The sequence below is a fragment of the Tachysurus fulvidraco genome, chromosome 17, assembly GCF_022655615.1.
Source record: "Tachysurus fulvidraco isolate hzauxx_2018 chromosome 17, HZAU_PFXX_2.0, whole genome shotgun sequence".
Taxonomy (NCBI): Eukaryota; Metazoa; Chordata; class Actinopteri; order Siluriformes; family Bagridae; genus Tachysurus; species Tachysurus fulvidraco.
The window spans coordinates 11,380,363-11,397,292 of NC_062534.1; the positions used below are offsets into that span (position 1 = coordinate 11,380,363).

The window sequence follows — 16,930 nt, forward strand, 5'->3', positions numbered from 1 at the left end:
ATTATCACACTTCCGTTTTAGGGAACACACACACGCACGAACGCACGCACACACAGCTGCATCGTTGTAAGATGCCTGTCAGAGATTCACTGTTATGAAATACAGTCATGTGAAATAAGTAGGACACCCCATGAAAGCCTGTTTTTTTTTTTAAATAGTTAAACATATGGCCATTTTATCTTGGTTTTAATAATATTGGAAGATTCAAGTAATATAAATAAACAAATAAAACGTCTTTCTAAATAATCTGTAAAAAAAAATAAAATAAAAAGGTCTTTCTGAATAATCTGTAAAATAAAATAAAAAGAACTTATTTCTTGTGAGGAAAAAGTAAGCACACCCCCACATTTATTTGTACTAATGGATAAAAATGACCTACAGGTGGATCACATCAGGTGCAAATTATTAGAACATTGTTACAGAACATTTTGAAGAAGGCTTGTCTTATTTAAATCTCAGATATTTAGTTTGGATTTCTCTTAATTTATGAAGTGAGATGTATTACCATGGTGAGATCCAAAGAGCTATGAAGCCTTCAGAAAGAAAGATAAGTGGTAAGGGATATAAAAAGATCTTAAAAGAATTTGTAATCAGTGAACATTTAAAAACATTCAGGTCTGGCCATTCAAGCAAATTCACCCCAGAGCAGATTGTAAGAAAAGTCTCCAAAAACCCTAAAATATCGTCACAGGATGTACAGCAAGCTCTTGCTACAGTTGATGTCAGATCAATGCACCAGTCCAGGACTTCATTATGTTTTGACTTCAGAAGAAACTTAAAGAATGGTGTATGATTCATTCTGTGATTACAGAAAAAACCCCAACTGGGATTTATATCCCAGAAATTACTATATTATCCTAGCATGTTTTATTTCTGTGTCAGATTATCCAGCAATCCTACCATCCTAATTTCTCTATGTACAGATGCACTTTATGGACTTTTACAATTTAGTGATCTGAAAACATATACAGTAGACATGTTTTATATCTTTAATATTACTGCAACTATTCAAACAAGTATTTTATTTATTAAATATGCACATGGGGGCACGGTGGCTTAGTGGTTAGCACGTTTGCCTCACACCTCCAGAGTTGGGGGTTCGATTCCCGCCTCCGCCTTGTGTGTGCGCGGAGTTTGCATGTTCTCCCCGTGCCTCTGGGTTTCCTCCGGGTACTCCGGTTTCCACCCCAGGTCCAATGACATGCATGGTAGGTTGTTTAGCATCTCTGGAAAATTGTCCATAGTGTGAGTGAATGAGAGTGTGTGTGTGCCCTGCGATGGGTTGGCACTCCGTCCAGGGTGTATCCTGCCTTGATGCCCGATGACGCCTGAGATAGGCACAGGCTCCCTGTGACCCGAGAAGTTCGGATAAGCAGTAGAAAATGAGTGAGTGAGTGAGTGAGTAAATATGCACATGTTGATCACATGTAGCTTCAGAACCCTGGACAGTTCTGATATTTAAAACAAATAAACAAAAAAAGTCTACAAAAACAAATGCAGAACTGGGATGTGCACATGAAAAACAGACATATCACATTCATATACAATAGGTACAAAGACAACTTTAATATCTGTCAATAGTCTTGTTAATAAGAATGTCTTTCACCCTGTTAGGCTTGTTTTGATTTTAAATCTTGTTGGCTAACGCATGTCACATCAGGAAATAACTATTCAGGAGAAGTCACAAGTTTTAAAGACAAGATAAATATTTATCAGATATTGGAACATTGCTTGCATAGTCACTGTGGATTTGCCGAAGGAATTTATGATGCAAATAATAATTTTGTCCGGGATCATTGCATTGTATTTGTATACATTTACTATAGGTTGCAAATACTATAGGTAATTGTAACCTATAGCAACCTTTGTCTGTTTCATTAGGCAGTAGTAAGTATACCACACTTTAAAACTCTTTTCAGTATCTACATAAATCACTTGAAAGCGTCTTGTGAATGAATGATTACAGGTGCATCTCTTTGCATAACTTTCAAAGAGAAGGTTATGTAAGATGCTGCCTTTAACTTTGAACAGCTTATGAATACGTATAAAAATCAGTCCTTAAACTAACTAGTGAATACGACAGCTTTCGGCCCAGGAGCATGCAAAAACTGAATAAATATTGTAAAATACAGAAAAATTTGTACCGGTTTTGTGAGTACAAATATATAGACCAGTTTTGGTTTAATTGTATACTAAACTTCCCGTAAAGATTCTGTAAAGTTAAGCTCAGGTCTTTAGATATACTAATATTCTCGTATACTAATTTTCTAATCAATTATGTTAATCTGATGAGCCATTTGACAATGCCTATCGGTCCTTCCAACAAACTGCGTCTTGTGAATGAATGATTACAGGTGCATCTCAATAACTTAGAATGTTGTGGAAAAGTTCATTTATTTCAGTAATTCAACTAAAATAGCGAAACTCGTGTATTATATAAAATTCAATATACACAGACTGAAGTAGTTTAAGTCTTTGGTACTTTTAATTGTGATGATTTTGGCTCACATTTGACAAAAAACTCAAAAAATTTGAATATGGTGAAATGCCAATCAGCTAATAAACTCTAAACACCTGCAAAGTTCTCCTGAGCCATCAAAATGGTCTCTCAATTTGGTTCACTAGGCTACACAATCATAAGGAAAACTGCTGATCTGACAGTTGTCCAGAAGACAATAATTGGCACCCTTCACACGGAGGGTAAGCCACAAACATTAAATGCCAAATTCAAGCATGTATTCAAGCATGTTAACAGAACAATTGAAAGGGTGCACAACCAACTGAGAGAACCGCAGCCTTGTCAAGCAAAATCGATTCAAGAATTTGGGTGAATTTCACAAGGAATGGACTGAGGCTGGGGTCAAGGAATCAAGAGCCACCACACACAGACATGTCAAGGAATTTGGCTACAGTTGTTGTATTTCTCTTGTTAAGCCACTCCTGAACCACAGACAATGTCAGAGGCATCTAAGCTGGGCTAAGGAGAAGAAGAATTGGACTGTTGCCCAGTTGTCCAAAGTCCTCTTTTCAGATGAGAGCAACTTTTGTATTTCATTTGGAAAAAAGTCCTAGAGTTTGGAATAATGGTGGAGAAGATCATAGCCCAAGTTGCTGGTCCACAGTCTGTGATGATTTGGCGTGCAATGTCATCTGCTGGTGTTGGTCCACTGTGTTTAGTCACTGCACCCATTTACCAAGAAAAATATTACAGCACTTCATGCTTCCTTCTGCTGACCAGCTTTTTAAAGATGCTGATCTAATTTTCCAGCAGGATTTGGCACTTGCCCACACTGCCAAAAGCAGCAAAAGTTGACCTTGACCATGGTGTTGGTGTGCTTGACTGGCCAGCAAACTCACAAGATCTAAGCCCTATAGAGAATCTATGGAGTATTGTCAAGAAAAAATGAGAAATAAGAGACCAAAAAATGCCACCTTCATGCCATGCCAAATTGAGGCAGTAGTTAATGCAAAAGGAGCCCCTACCAAGTATTGAGTACATATACAGTAAATGAACATACTTTCGGAAGGCTAACAATTCAGTAAAAATGCTTTTTTATTGGTCTTATGAAGTATTTCCAATTTTTTGTTTTTGTTAAATGTGGGCCAAATTCATCACAATTAAAAGAACTAAAGACTTAAACTACTTTAATCTGTGTATACTTATATCAATATTTATATCAGAATTAGAATCAGGTTTATCGGTCAAGTGTGTTGACACACAAGGAATTTGGTTCCAGCTGTTTGTGACTCTCAAAAGTACAAACACAAATAACACTATACTATACATATAGCTTAGACTTTACAAGACAATACAGACGATGTGAGACAATATAATACACGAGTTTCGCTATTCGAGGTGAACTACTGAAATCAATGAACTTTTCCACCACGTTCTAATTTATTGAGATGCGCCTGTATATCAAAAGCTCATATTATTACTCAGATGATTAGTTTTAGTGAATTGACACGAAGTGAACAGTAGAGGTCGCTAAGACTTAAGACATAAGAGATTTAGGTTATTTACACAAGCGATCGAATCTAAGTTTTTAGATGCTTATTGTTCTTTATGGCATATAATACCAAAATTAGTCGTGAACTATAATTTAAATTTTTACATACATTGTAGGATTTATTCGCGCGCGCTATGTGCGTGTGCGTGTGTGTTCGTCCAGTTTTCCGCTGTAAATCGCATGGGTTGGGGGAGGAACAGTATATGCATGGGCCGGAATTAAAGTGCAGGTCTACTTAAAAGGGAAAGTAGCCTGCTTAATATGTATACTGTTTAACGATTACCATTTTCTTTTCTTGAATGTGTTGATCGTTAAGCGAGGTATTATTACAGAGCGCGAATTAATTAGAGAAAACAGCTGGTTCCACTGGGGCTCGAACCCAGGACCTTCTGCGTGTAAAGCAGACGTGATAACCACTACACTATGGAACCGGTTGTGAACTAAACACCCATAAACCCATAACATGGACGTTCATGTGTTTTTTATTCCAACGTGATTTATATTCATATATTTCGCGGCAATTGCAAATGAGGTCGAAACGGACCCAACATGACATATGTTTCTAAAGAGAGCTCAAGTTCCACGTGGCTGTAAACTTACATTAAGCGCAACGTCCAAAATCTAAAGTAATATCCATATTGTGAATTTATAATCGAACAGACTTGTGGAAGGATCTTTATGGCGTTGGTTATAGGTGTTTCTTTGAGGCCTGTTTATAGTTAGAATATTTAAGTTTTCTGTCATCCACCTTTTTCACAATATCTCCGATCTTCACTTGGTTCCTGCAACAAAGTGAGAAGCCACTGGACTTCCTGAGAACAAAGGATCAAAAGAATGTAAAAAATGAATAGGCATTTATCAATCGGATCAGGGCAGTAAGTCTATTTAAAATAAGCATGAATGTGAGGGAAAACATGGAAGAAACACTGTTTACAATTTTATTACATCATTTATTATAAAGGGTTCACAGTACGGGACCCCCATGACCCCCCCCCCATGACCCCCCCCCCCCCCCAGTACTTTCATGATTCATTAATTTCATGAACATGATTATATAAAATATAGTGTCAAATAATTATTTACCTATTTGCTGAAGCCATTCATCTTTTTATTCCTGAACTTATCCACCTCTTGGACACATTAGGTCTAAGGTGATATGAGTTGTTTTTGAGTTTGACCTTTGGGTTAAACACATTCAGTTTATGTAGCCAGTCAAACGGGCTAATAACTTAAAGAGCTCAGTAATAAATGTAATAATATTGATAATTATTTGTGTTTTTTCATTGTTTTTGCATAATCACAAGATGCCCTCGTAGAATTGGTCTGGAAATAGGTCTACTGCATACTGTACCTATTCTAAATAAAGTGGTTTTCCCCAATATGTTAACTATCTTCATTAAATTCATATTGTTGATATATTGCTATTAATAAAAGTCCAAAAACACCCAATATTATTTATTATGACAAACACAATGACATGGGTACACAAAATGTGTGTGTACCCATGTCATTATATCGAGTATTTTAGTAAAATAACACTATATCGAGTGTTTTAGTAAAATACCGTAGTAAATATTCTGTTTATTTATATTTGAGATGTCCATTTGCTCTGACAACAGCCTAGAGTTCATGGTAGCCTACAATATGTGCACTAAACTCAGTTCATAGCCAGATCCACTGATCTCTCACTGATCTGAGCAGTGGACAGGACTAGCAAAAGGGTCAGGTAACAAGAAAAAAGAGTTATTGCCATCACTACAGCGTAACGCCATGGTCCAGTGACTGAAATATTTTAACCAATGCAAGTCAATGAACCGTTTTAACTAGCACAAAATGACTCAAGAACATAGTTTAGTGTAAATAAACGAATCAGGTTAATTTCATGAGTACCGCTCACAGTCTGTCGTATACTCACCTGTGTAGAGTCGTCAGGCTTTAGGACCCAGGAAGCGCGATATTCTTCTCCAGCTGCTGCGGTCGAGAACTGGCGATGAGGGAATATCGCGGCGAGAATCCCAAAATTCACGCTGCCTTTGAATCCTTCGCCAAAACGCGCTGGTAAACCGGGACGAGAGCCACAAACACAGAGCTGGTTTCACGGTCTTTTCGTGAGCACTCCTGTTAAAAGGCATATAAAAGGCGTCCGGGCCATTTAGGTAAGTGAGGTAAGGCAGGCGGTGCAGCACCATGCGATTAACAAAGGCGCTACTGGCGGGCGAGGGGCATTAAAGGGGGCACTACAAAACACCATGCAGGGCTACGGGCAACTCCAGAAACTTTGCAGCCTGCGCAAGTGTATGAAAGTCCCGATTTACTCTAGCACAGGGTCTGTTATCTAAAAACTGCGACCAGGTCTCCTCTTGTATTGCTTAGCAAAGTAGGATCTACCGTTAGGTTTAAAATTTGCGTGCGGCTAATGATAGCTAATGGTCACTCATCTGCAGCCTTCGGTGGATTGGGACACGCTGTGGCGTGTGTTTTTAGGCCTACAAAAGGCGATGAGAGCGACAGCCCGTGGTCAAAGCGGCCAGGGTGTGTTTAATTAAGGCCACTTTATCATGATTTCGTGAGTATGGGAACGTTTTGCATCATCTCAACCTGTCACCGTCGGAAGGAGGTGAAGAAACCCGCCTCAGTAATGCCTTAGTGTCCCGTATCCCGGATCCGCCTTCACCACGACACGATCCTGCGCTCAACACTTCTCGTGCCAGTAAATCGGGTTGATATCATTACATGTCTGCAAGTCAGGCAAACTGGTTCCGAGGTCTGTCTTTTTTTGTGCCCAACTTTCGATTTAAAGTCTCAGAGAGAAACAGACTCGTTATTTTCACATTTTCAACACTTCGGGGACTAAACATCTCAGTCGTCAGTGCTGTAGTGAGGCACCGACAGGTCAAACGCTCTGAAGTTCAGAAGTGAAAAGGTCGCAGCTCTTTCAGCTCTGCCCTTATTATACATACCTCAAATTTAAAGTGTCATGTGCTGTTTTGCACTGTTATGTCTCAGCTATATGTGTATTATGTATCTGGTATAGTTTCGGTGAAAGTCACTTTTTTGCGCTTGGCTATATTTTCTATGTTTAAACAGACAATACGAGAGTCGGCTGTGAGAGTCGACTCTGACTGTGGCCACATATTTTTTTTTCTTCTGTGATTGGGGCCATACGTTTGTGTTTGTGAGATTTGTGATAAAATGAATAGCTTATCGTCTAAAAAGACTCGCATTTTGAGCTTGCTAGCGTCGCAATGCTTCCTATTATTATATATTTGTTTAAACACATCTGTTGAAACTTATACACCATCACGTATACACCAGCACGTATATACAGATGTGTTTATTTAGTAAAATCACACAGATCATAGTGTTATATATTTTGGTGTTCAAGATGTGTCAATATTGGCCAGTCTGTCCTTGGCACATCAGTCCTCTATTATTGTATGTACATAAATATTTGCTTGTCATCAAGAATATGTCACTGCTGAACACAGCCCCTGGAGATTGAAGGCCTAATTGCTGACATATGCTGTTGTCTGTTATTGTGCATTTTAAAGAATTTTTCAAGAAATTTGTTCAAGGTTTAGAAATCATGAGTAGAGCTTTATGTAGGTATTTGCTGCCATTTCACTGCTCAAGGGTCACTAGGTTGACACTGAGCAGGGGTTCTGGAGTTTTGTATATTCTCTTGTGTAGGTCATCTTTCGGTTCTCTGGTTTCCTTCTACCTCTCAAAAATTCGAGTTGGTAGAATGGCAATTCCTAATTGCGCCTAGTTGTGTGTGAGTATGCAAATGTGATTGTGTGTTGCCCTATGATGGACTGGCATCCAATCCAGGGCCCATCTCAGAATTAAACTGTTACTAACAATAAATTAATCAAAAGTAATAAATGTTAAGCTCCCATACAAGAAAACAAGCCTTGTTCAGGGTGTCTGGATCCTAAAAGTGCTGCCCATGCAAACATAAAAGATTCTTTGAGCAGTGCATTTAGCACACTGTTAAAGTTGTGTTTGTAGAGTCACACTATGTTTTGCCAAATGCCAAAGGCATATGCCTGACCAAATGATGCAGTCTGTGTGAAAATGAAAGGAAAAGGGAATCCATGACCAGGAAGGTTTAGGATATACTGTAACTGAGAGGTTTCTTAAAGACAGAATGCATGCTTGAACAATTAGTGTTGCTTGTTGACGTCTTGTGTTTTAAAAAATCTTAAGTATTATCAATTGTGAATGAATTCAATAAGGATTATATTTATTGTCTCATTAGGACATTCAACATCACTGCTGTATATGATTATATATTCAAATATTTTAGGGAAACCAATCAAAATAATTTTAAAAGTATTTTTCCTGTCTTAGGAATCTCCCAGTATAGTGTGTTAGTTTTTTGTTCCATTCATTACAGCAATTAGCAAAACACAGTATTTATGACGTAAATTACATTCTATGTGGCATTGTCAATCACTTCTTGAGCTGAAGATGTGAAAGTAGTTGACACGTATAAGATAAGGACAGAGATGGAAACTGACATTGTATTCTTGATACCCCAACTTATGTATATTTTTTTTTTTACACTTTTAAAAAAAAAGCTGATGAACATGGGGAAAATATATTGCCTATATATTTTTTTTAAATCATGATATAAGAATATTGCTTAGATGCACTGTGGTGACTCCAAACAGGGAGCAGCTCAAAAAAAACAACAACATAAGAATGTAGCTTACACATAATTTAGAGGATGTCTTTTTGTAAATATGGGTCACATTTTGGGGCATCTGTTGAAAGCAGGAGGGGAAAGAGGTGCTAGCTGATTCTGTTTGTCTGCATGTCAAGTTTAAGCTGTAAACTAACATTAGCACTCCATCTCACCATCAATTTCTACTTACAACTAACAAAAAGTAAACTTTGAGGAAGGGATAAACCTTGTTAACATTCAGGGTAACGTCTGTGTTATTTTATATAGCTGACCTAAAAAAAGGCATACATCCCAAATAGATGGAGCTTTCATCTTTTTCTTTACAGCCTTACATTTGTGTTATTAGAGTAAAGTTCACCTTTCCCCAAATTATGGACCGTTTGTGAGCTTCTACGCTGGTTATAGCCAATGAAAATTTGGATTCACAGTCATTTCAGGTGCATGGAGAGAATTTATAACCTGACATGCAGTGCATTAAGATAACTTTTCTAATATACTCATGTATATGAGTATATAATGATACATTTCTACCCATGTACTTAAATAATTAGATACCTGAACTAGCCTTTTATGTAATTAGATTCCACGAGTGTTTTTGAAAAAAAAAAACTGTTGTAGAATGAGAAGAATTTGGCCATGAGAATATAGCATGTAGATGGCAATTTGAAAGAGGATTTCAGGTTGAAGTTGATCGTACAATAGCGTCCATAATGAAATATGTTTATCTCTTCATCGTGGTTGATGGTTTGTTGGTTGTGCATGTGGAAGGTGGAGCATGTGTTAGTTCACAGCTCGCGTGTAGACGAACACAATCAGTCTGCACCTCTTCAACTCTTTTTTTTTTTCCCGCCCGCTTTCAATAGACTTCACAAAACGTGACCCGTCATTACGTGAGCTATCTTCTAAATGTGTTGAGTGTTTCTTATCACCTGCATTGCTTGTGGAAGCGTAGTGTTTTCGCAAATAGAAGGCATATTTCCACTTTGTTACTTGAAGGATTTTTTTTCCTCCAGTTTAGCGCACCGTTGCGATCCCCTTTCCCCTTGAGCGGCTGGACTCGAGCGGTGCATGCCGGTACCTGCAGTCCCTGCTCCTCCCTTCTCGGCGCCGGCAGCGCCAGTGTGTGTGCTTTCGAGTACTACAACTACCATACTGGCGGTCCTTCTATCTCCCCCTTTCTCCCACCAGACCAGAGCCTGTGAGCTACAGCACGGCTTGTCTTGACTAAACCCCCTCCCACCTCCACCACTATTACGGACTTTCGGACCCAAAAATCGTCGATCTTTAGCGAATTTCTACCAACGGGACTAAAATCCTTTACTCTCGATGCACCCACAGCTTCCTTAATGTGGCTCCAGCCGGTTGGTGTTTGTTTGCACTGTTTGACATCGTTATATGGCTCGCTAATTTCCTTTGGGAATTATTCAGTGGACAGAGACATCGGGTCTGGGCTGTGTTATGTTCTAACACCCTGGATACCGGATTGGTCCGCTATGGGACGAATGCAATATCCTATCGGAGATATTTCCCCGCGATGACACACGGCTTGTCTTTAACATTTGGAAACAGTATAATACATATCGGTAGTTGCTTCGAGGAGACTTTGCTGCGCAGGGATCTGAATGTTGCAGATTCAACATAGAGCACATTGCTAAGTAAGGATACGGCTCTTTACATCACCGGACACAAGTAACAGTCGCTGGTTATCTGTAACTAACACACTCTACATTCTGTAAGCAGCCATTGAAGGGTGAATGTTTAGAGTTAGCCCAAAGTACGATGTTTCCTCATGTGGGTGATTTCAGCCTCGCGATGTCTGGCTTTTTCTCTCTCGATTTATCTGCGCGATGAGGAAGGCGTTGTAGTTGGACTACACACTCGTGGTCACCGAAAGATGCGGTCAGTCTTCTTCAGCTTTGACGTTATTAGCATTTTAGTTGATTATCGACAGGACTGCTGTCCATCGGAAGGGACGAGTCGTTAGTTTCTGCCTCCGTCGTGGCCAAAACGAGCGGAATATCAACAACACTGCTGCTTTTCCGAACCTTTTCCGAAACCCTGTTCTGAACAACTACATCGCCTTGTGTTTGTGTGCCTCACCCTTTCAGTTGTGTGTACATCACGAGGAGTTTGTTTAATTCATTGGCCTAATTTTAAACATAACATTTGTACCGTAGGATCAGCGGCGTCTTTCTGTATTGTGTACTGTCCTGATTGTTCCCCAGGCTCGGTCCGGAGCGTGGACTATAGTCAGAGTTTAAACAAGAAGATGTTTATTTTTTATTTTGCGGAAAACACGTTTTATTCTGTTCGCGGCGGTGTTCAGGCGACATTTGGTTTCAATCCCGCATCCTGTATCCTTGTAGCGTCTCCTTTGTGTGTGTGTGTGTGTGTGTGTGTGTGTGTGTGTGTGTGTGTGTGTGTGTGTGTGTGTGTGTGTGTGTGTGTGTGAGAGAGAGAGAGAGAGAGAGAGAGCTCAGAGCTGCGCTGCCGACACACCGGAGAGAGACTGGGAGCAGGTTGGGTTTCTCTGCTCTGCCTTTTATATTTCTGTCCTGCAGACCATATAAAAAAGCGAGAGAATCCGGACTATGGATTCACCCCAGCGAACTGACTAATGTGATTAGTCTATAGATGAATTTATCGTTCTCAAATGAGGTACATCAACAAAAGTAATACGCTTTGTTCAATGACGATAAGAGCTCGCGTTGACCGATAAACTTTAATAACAGATCCAGTCTGTCTGTTAGCAAGACTCGCATGGCCTGAGGAACAACGCACCGTACAGACAGGCAAACAGACATGTCTGTATGTGGAACCAGTTGCTGGGGGTTCACAATTTACCAGGCATTTTGACACACATCTGTAATTTGACACTCATCTCACACTCCTGTTTACTGCTTTTCAGATCTGCTTTTGATAAGGTGCATTAATCATATGAAATGTTCTTTAAATCATTGTATTTTGTGCCTGATATTGTATATTATTTTCTTAGACAAGGACGCTATCTTCTATTATTTCTGATACACTGTAAATAACACCTCAAATGGACCTCCTCCATTCAGCACTCTTACTAAAGGTGTGTTTTCAAGATGAAGCTTTTCTTTGAACACACACATTTGTTTACTGGGTTAAGTCAAAGTTTCAGCACGGCTTCCTCTTTCTCTAATTGAGACAAGCACTGTTACTCTCACATTTATTCCTATTCTTGCAAGCTCCAAACACAAGTATTGTTCTTTTTTTTCATAATTAAAATACTTCAGATTTTCTACTGCTCATTATGCTTTGCAGTACTTAGTTTGAATCCTTAGTTTGATACAAGTACAAGTTTGGTATAAGTGTTGTTTTGATAGTTAGAATCAGCCTCTCTGGATTAAATGGAACATGGTAATGCTTGGATGGGACTTATGACCTACCTGTGACCAATCTAAATAGTACTTTTTACAGTTTTTAAAATTCAAATACTATCTGCCACTATCAAGCTTATTCAGAAGTATTTACCCTAGATCAAATCTTTTATGGACTGATTTTTTTTTTAGCAAATATTTATACATTTAGTCAGTAGATCCTGGGGGATGTTATGTTTAATGGATTCCGAGCATGAATCCGTCATGTAAAATTAATGAATTCATTTACTCATTTATTCATTCACTCATTCATCTACCATCAGATTTAAACTGCAATATACTTGTAAAATGTCTGCAGTTAGCAGCCCTTATTGCAAGAATCACTGTCATGTAAGGCCTAAGCCATTTTGTTTAAAGCTTGAGTACCTTTGACTGTGTCCAATATGAAGGAATACACCACCGCAATACAGTGAAAGTTGGGCTTATACCAGAGCAGCAAATGATTTCTGACATGAAAGATTTATGAAAACCATTTTTTTAAAGGTTTTTCAACCTAATTTACATCTGATTTGAGCACCTTGTAGTTACTCCATGATTTAGAATATTGTACTATAACATGTCTGAGATAATGGTAGGGTCACTGTTCACGGTTCACTGTCTCACTGAGCAATGCGTCCACTTGGTGAACACAGGCACACGCTTTGGGTCTCAAAATCAGATTAAGCAAATTTAGCTCATTTTATTTGTGTTTAAGTCTTAGAGTATCATCTTAGAGTGTCAATAGAGTGTCATCTTCTAGATTTAAAAGGTCAGAATTAACACTATAACCAATAGTGTAACCACAACACTGTTATTGGTACCAACCAACACTGTAACCAATCTTAAAACTAATTGCTTTCAAGTAATGTACTAATGTTAATGACAGCAGAGATACTGATTTGTTAAAAATAAATGCTTGTTTATTATTTTACAAATTGTTTTATATACCTTTATGGCTGGTTTATGTATTCCTAAATTAAGTATTTAAACATTAGAGTTAAATTTGTACTGATTTTTAATCTATGGCAACTTCTGCAAAGTTTTTTGCTGTTAATTGTTTGGCCTTGTTCTCTAAAATTGTAGATGTATTTTCTAAAGTAATTTACAGAATACAAAACAATAATATATTATATGGTTAGAACATATCACAAAAACAGTAATTTGAAAGGGTTTTTAGCTGAAAAGGCACTTTCCCTGGCCTCCTGTGAGATTTAGTAAAGTAAAAAAAAGTAATTTTTGTAAAGGTATGAAAATGTGTACACAGTTTTTAAAATGGAATAGATTTCAAAGATTTACATTTTTTATGTCATAGTTTGAGAGATTTTAGCTAGCCAATCTGAATCATTTTTTAAGTAGATGAAATGCATGAAACACTAAATGATTGCAATGTAAATTCAATTTTGTGTTTCTAATATTCCAGATATCACCATGAGGTTGTAAACTCTCCACATTGAGTTTGTGTTTGCTTTTATAAATCTTTTTTAGATTAACATTAATTATTTTAATGTTGTAGACATGGCTGGTTTTAGTTATGCAATTTATGGTGCACCACGGTGTCTCTTATGGAATATGTTTTTGTTATTTTTTTAGTGCTTCATGGTCTTGTCAGAATATTTGATTGACTCTAATAATTTAAACGTATGAAGTGGCTACAGAATTTGTCTTTGTCTTACATTGACCTTGTCCTTTTATCTTTGTGCCATATATAGAAGAAATTCTTGTACATCTGCGACACAGTCAAAGGAATGCTGTGTTGAAAAGAAAAAAAAAACGCTTATGCAGGTGATAATCATATGTGTTATTACAACAGTGTTTATTTATTTACTTATTTGCTACAAATAAGATTTAAATTTTGCAAATTTGCTTATTATGTTTTCCAGGTGGATCCCTCACCAATGAATGTAGGGGATGGAGGCACGGTAAGCAAAGAGAGCAGTTCTCTTACACAGCTGTCAGAGAGCATGGTGGGGAATCCACAGCAGACACTGCCCCCTGAACTCAGAGGAGACGTGCCTCATGGTCAGCAGAACAAGCTGAGGACATCTACAGACTGCAAAATGCCTGGGGTCTGCTCTGATGCCAGCAAGTCTAGCAAGACCAGCAATTCAAACCATTGTCCTGAAGTCCCTTCTTCCCAACTTTGCAACAAACCTCCTGTGTTCAGCACGGATTCTTTTAGCACACATTTGCAGGATAGATTAGAAGTTCCCAAAGCACAGGCTGAAGGAGGTGCTGCCTGCCCAAATCAACACTGGCCTTGTGGTAAAAAGGTTGGCTCAGAGGACTTAATGAGCTTGGTTCATAATAATGTGACCCAAAATAAAAAAGCTCCTCAGAGCACTGGGCCTACCCAACCTGTTATCAGTCGTTCACAAGGATTTCAGTGTTCGACCTTTAAAGCAGGCCAACCTGTTGCTTTTCTTCCATCTGCAAACTTTGCTTCTTCCCTTTGTAAAATCACCTTGCCTCCAGGACTGGGCCAGATTGCCGCTCTGAGAGAAGCCACAGCTACTCAGTTTCAAAAGGACAGTCCAGTGCCATGTTCTGGCTCAAGTATGACTCCAAGGCTCAAAACATTCCCTTATCAGTTTTCTGTTGGACGAGGTGTTACTGAGAAGAAACCACTGTCATCAGCATCTAAAGGAAGATGTGACCATGGATCTAACGCAAAGGGCTGTAAAGGTGCAGGAGAGCACAAATCAACAATTTCCTCTTCTGTTAGCCACACTATTGCTCTCCCAGCGCAACAGGCCACACAGGCCTCAGCCCCACTGACTCATTATACTATCTCTCCCACTGCTGCCATCTGCTGTAGCTCGGCACTGGCCAACATTACCACTCAGAGCAGGCTTCTAAGCCTTGTAGAGAAATGCCCCCCATACAGAGCAATCGAAAAGAATTCTGTGTCATATTTAAAACCGAAGTCTGTATCATCTACTGAAGAACATAATGCTCTGTGTCCTCCAGAGGCCAGAGATGTACCTCTTGACTTATCTTCAAAATCCAAACGCCAAAAAAGCATTAAGGATGGTCAAAACAGCCCAGCTGCCACAACTGATCAATGCTTATTTGAGCCCATTCAGAAGAATTCACATCCATCCAAAAGGCCTCAGACTTCCTCTTTTAGTTCAGTTTCTAATTATGCTCTTCTACCAGATACCCAACGAAATGGCTCAGCCCAGCGATCCACCTCAAAACTCAGCAATCACAATTTGGAACCTAGTGCATCATGGGACAAAAGCTCATCTCAAGGTTCCTTAAACAACCTCCCAGGAACGTATGTAGGGGTAGCAAGCCCTATATTAGCTTCTACCTTACGTAGCAAAGATGGGAAAAATGCTGCTTTTGTTGAAGACGTACAGATATTTGCTAAGCAAGAGACTATTTCGATTATTGATCAAGGTGAACAGTTGGCCTCCAGATGCAAGAAGACACCTTTCACAGTTAAGAGTGATGGGCAAAATAAAGGTAGTACTTCTGCTAGTACTACCACCCCTGCAGAGCAGGAGATTTCATCCAGTCCACTGTTTACTTCTACAAACTCACAATCATCTAGGACTTCGGGTGGAAAAGCAGGGATTCCATATACACCTCCAGGTAAACCATTGTGGCACCAACCACTTTTTCAAGGGATGTCTTTGCAGAAGCGCTCATCTCAGAACCAAGAACCATCTAAGGTAATAGACAGCCTGAGTTGTGATGGCCCCTTGTTTCATAAATGTGAACTAACCCACACTAATGTAAAGAAAGGAAAAATGGAGAAAACCCATTCGCCCCTATCCAACTTGGAGTCAATAGTAAAACAGAAAGCTCTTGAGACTACTGCACTGACTGGTGAAACCTACTGCAATCTGTCATCTATGGGATCCAGGAAGCCTGAGGTGGTCAACTTGCCCAGCAGGTCTCAGAATCCTCCAGTGCAGCAAACTGTGGCCACTGGCTTTACACCCTGTGTAACGTCAGAACTTCAGGACACTAAGACAGGAAGCAATTCTCTGTTTACAGATGCAACAGTGGTCAACAGGCCGGAGGCCACAATTGTTTTTGTGCCCAAAGAGAAGTGCCATGACAAAAAAGAAAAGCAAACCGAAAATTTCACAGGCCAAAAAACTGAGCTTAGTACTCCAAAGAAAAGATGTGCATCCAGTAACAAAGCTGGCAAGAAGGATAGTATGCTGGCTCCAAATCCTGAGGAGAGAACAAGAGAAAACCCTGCAGTGCAAAGCGAACTTGCACCTAATTCAAATCTGGAGAGCATATCCTTTCCTCAGCACCAGATTACAACAGAGGCAGAAGGAGAGAAAAAAATTAATGGTGGTAAAAATTGTAGTGTTTCCAAAGGAAAACTACCTGTCACCAAACAGAGGAAAGCACGGAAGAAAGAGAAGACCTCTGCTGAAACATTAAAAAAGGCTGCAATACTGAAGAAAAAACCTCGGAAGAAGGAAAGTTCGACAGTTGTTCAAGCCCCTAACTCTAAAAAAGTGAGATATATTCATGTAAAACTTATATAAACTAATTATATGTAACTTAGGTTTTATGCTGAAAGCAAACACATTAAATATGTATATATTGGAATATTTGGGATGTGTTTAGCAATTCTGGTTGATGTTGAACTTTCATTATTCCTGTGAGAAATTAGTGGTTATCTCTACAGTTATAATTCAAGTATCTCAAACTTAAGGATTGCCATTTTCCAGTGACATTCAGTGTCATATTATTGAACAAGAAGTAGTGGAGACCACTAACTCAAAGATCTTGAATAAAATGCAGCTACAGTATATGATGCAGTTGTGTCGAGTTACAGCCGAGACTGTATTTAATTAGCTGTCGTAGATATGTTA

At 39.0% G+C, this 16,930-nt stretch overlaps 1 protein-coding gene and 1 non-coding gene across 6 annotated transcripts in view; one reads left to right on the forward strand and one right to left on the reverse strand.

Annotated features, from left to right (window-relative positions):
- Nucleotides 1-4,368: 4,368 nt before the first annotated feature.
- trnav-uac lies at nucleotides 4,369-4,441 on the reverse strand. The gene has a single exon. It is a non-coding gene; the product is annotated as a tRNA-Val (tRNA).
- A 1,561-nt stretch (nucleotides 4,442-6,002) lies between these two features.
- The window catches only part of bcorl1 (BCL6 corepressor-like 1), a 31,512-nt gene continuing 20,584 nt past the window's right edge, over nucleotides 6,003-16,930 (forward strand). The window contains exons 1-4 of one of the 5 annotated variants that reach the window (XM_047802299.1): nucleotides 9,747-10,355; nucleotides 11,696-11,779; nucleotides 13,796-13,868; nucleotides 13,967-16,570. In XM_047802299.1, coding sequence (XP_047658255.1) covers nucleotides 13,863-13,868; nucleotides 13,967-16,570 — 2,610 coding nt within the window. In that variant the 5' untranslated portion in view covers nucleotides 9,747-10,355; nucleotides 11,696-11,779; nucleotides 13,796-13,862. The other 4 variants (XM_047802300.1, XM_047802297.1, XM_047802298.1 and 1 more) reach the window with 4 other exon arrangements.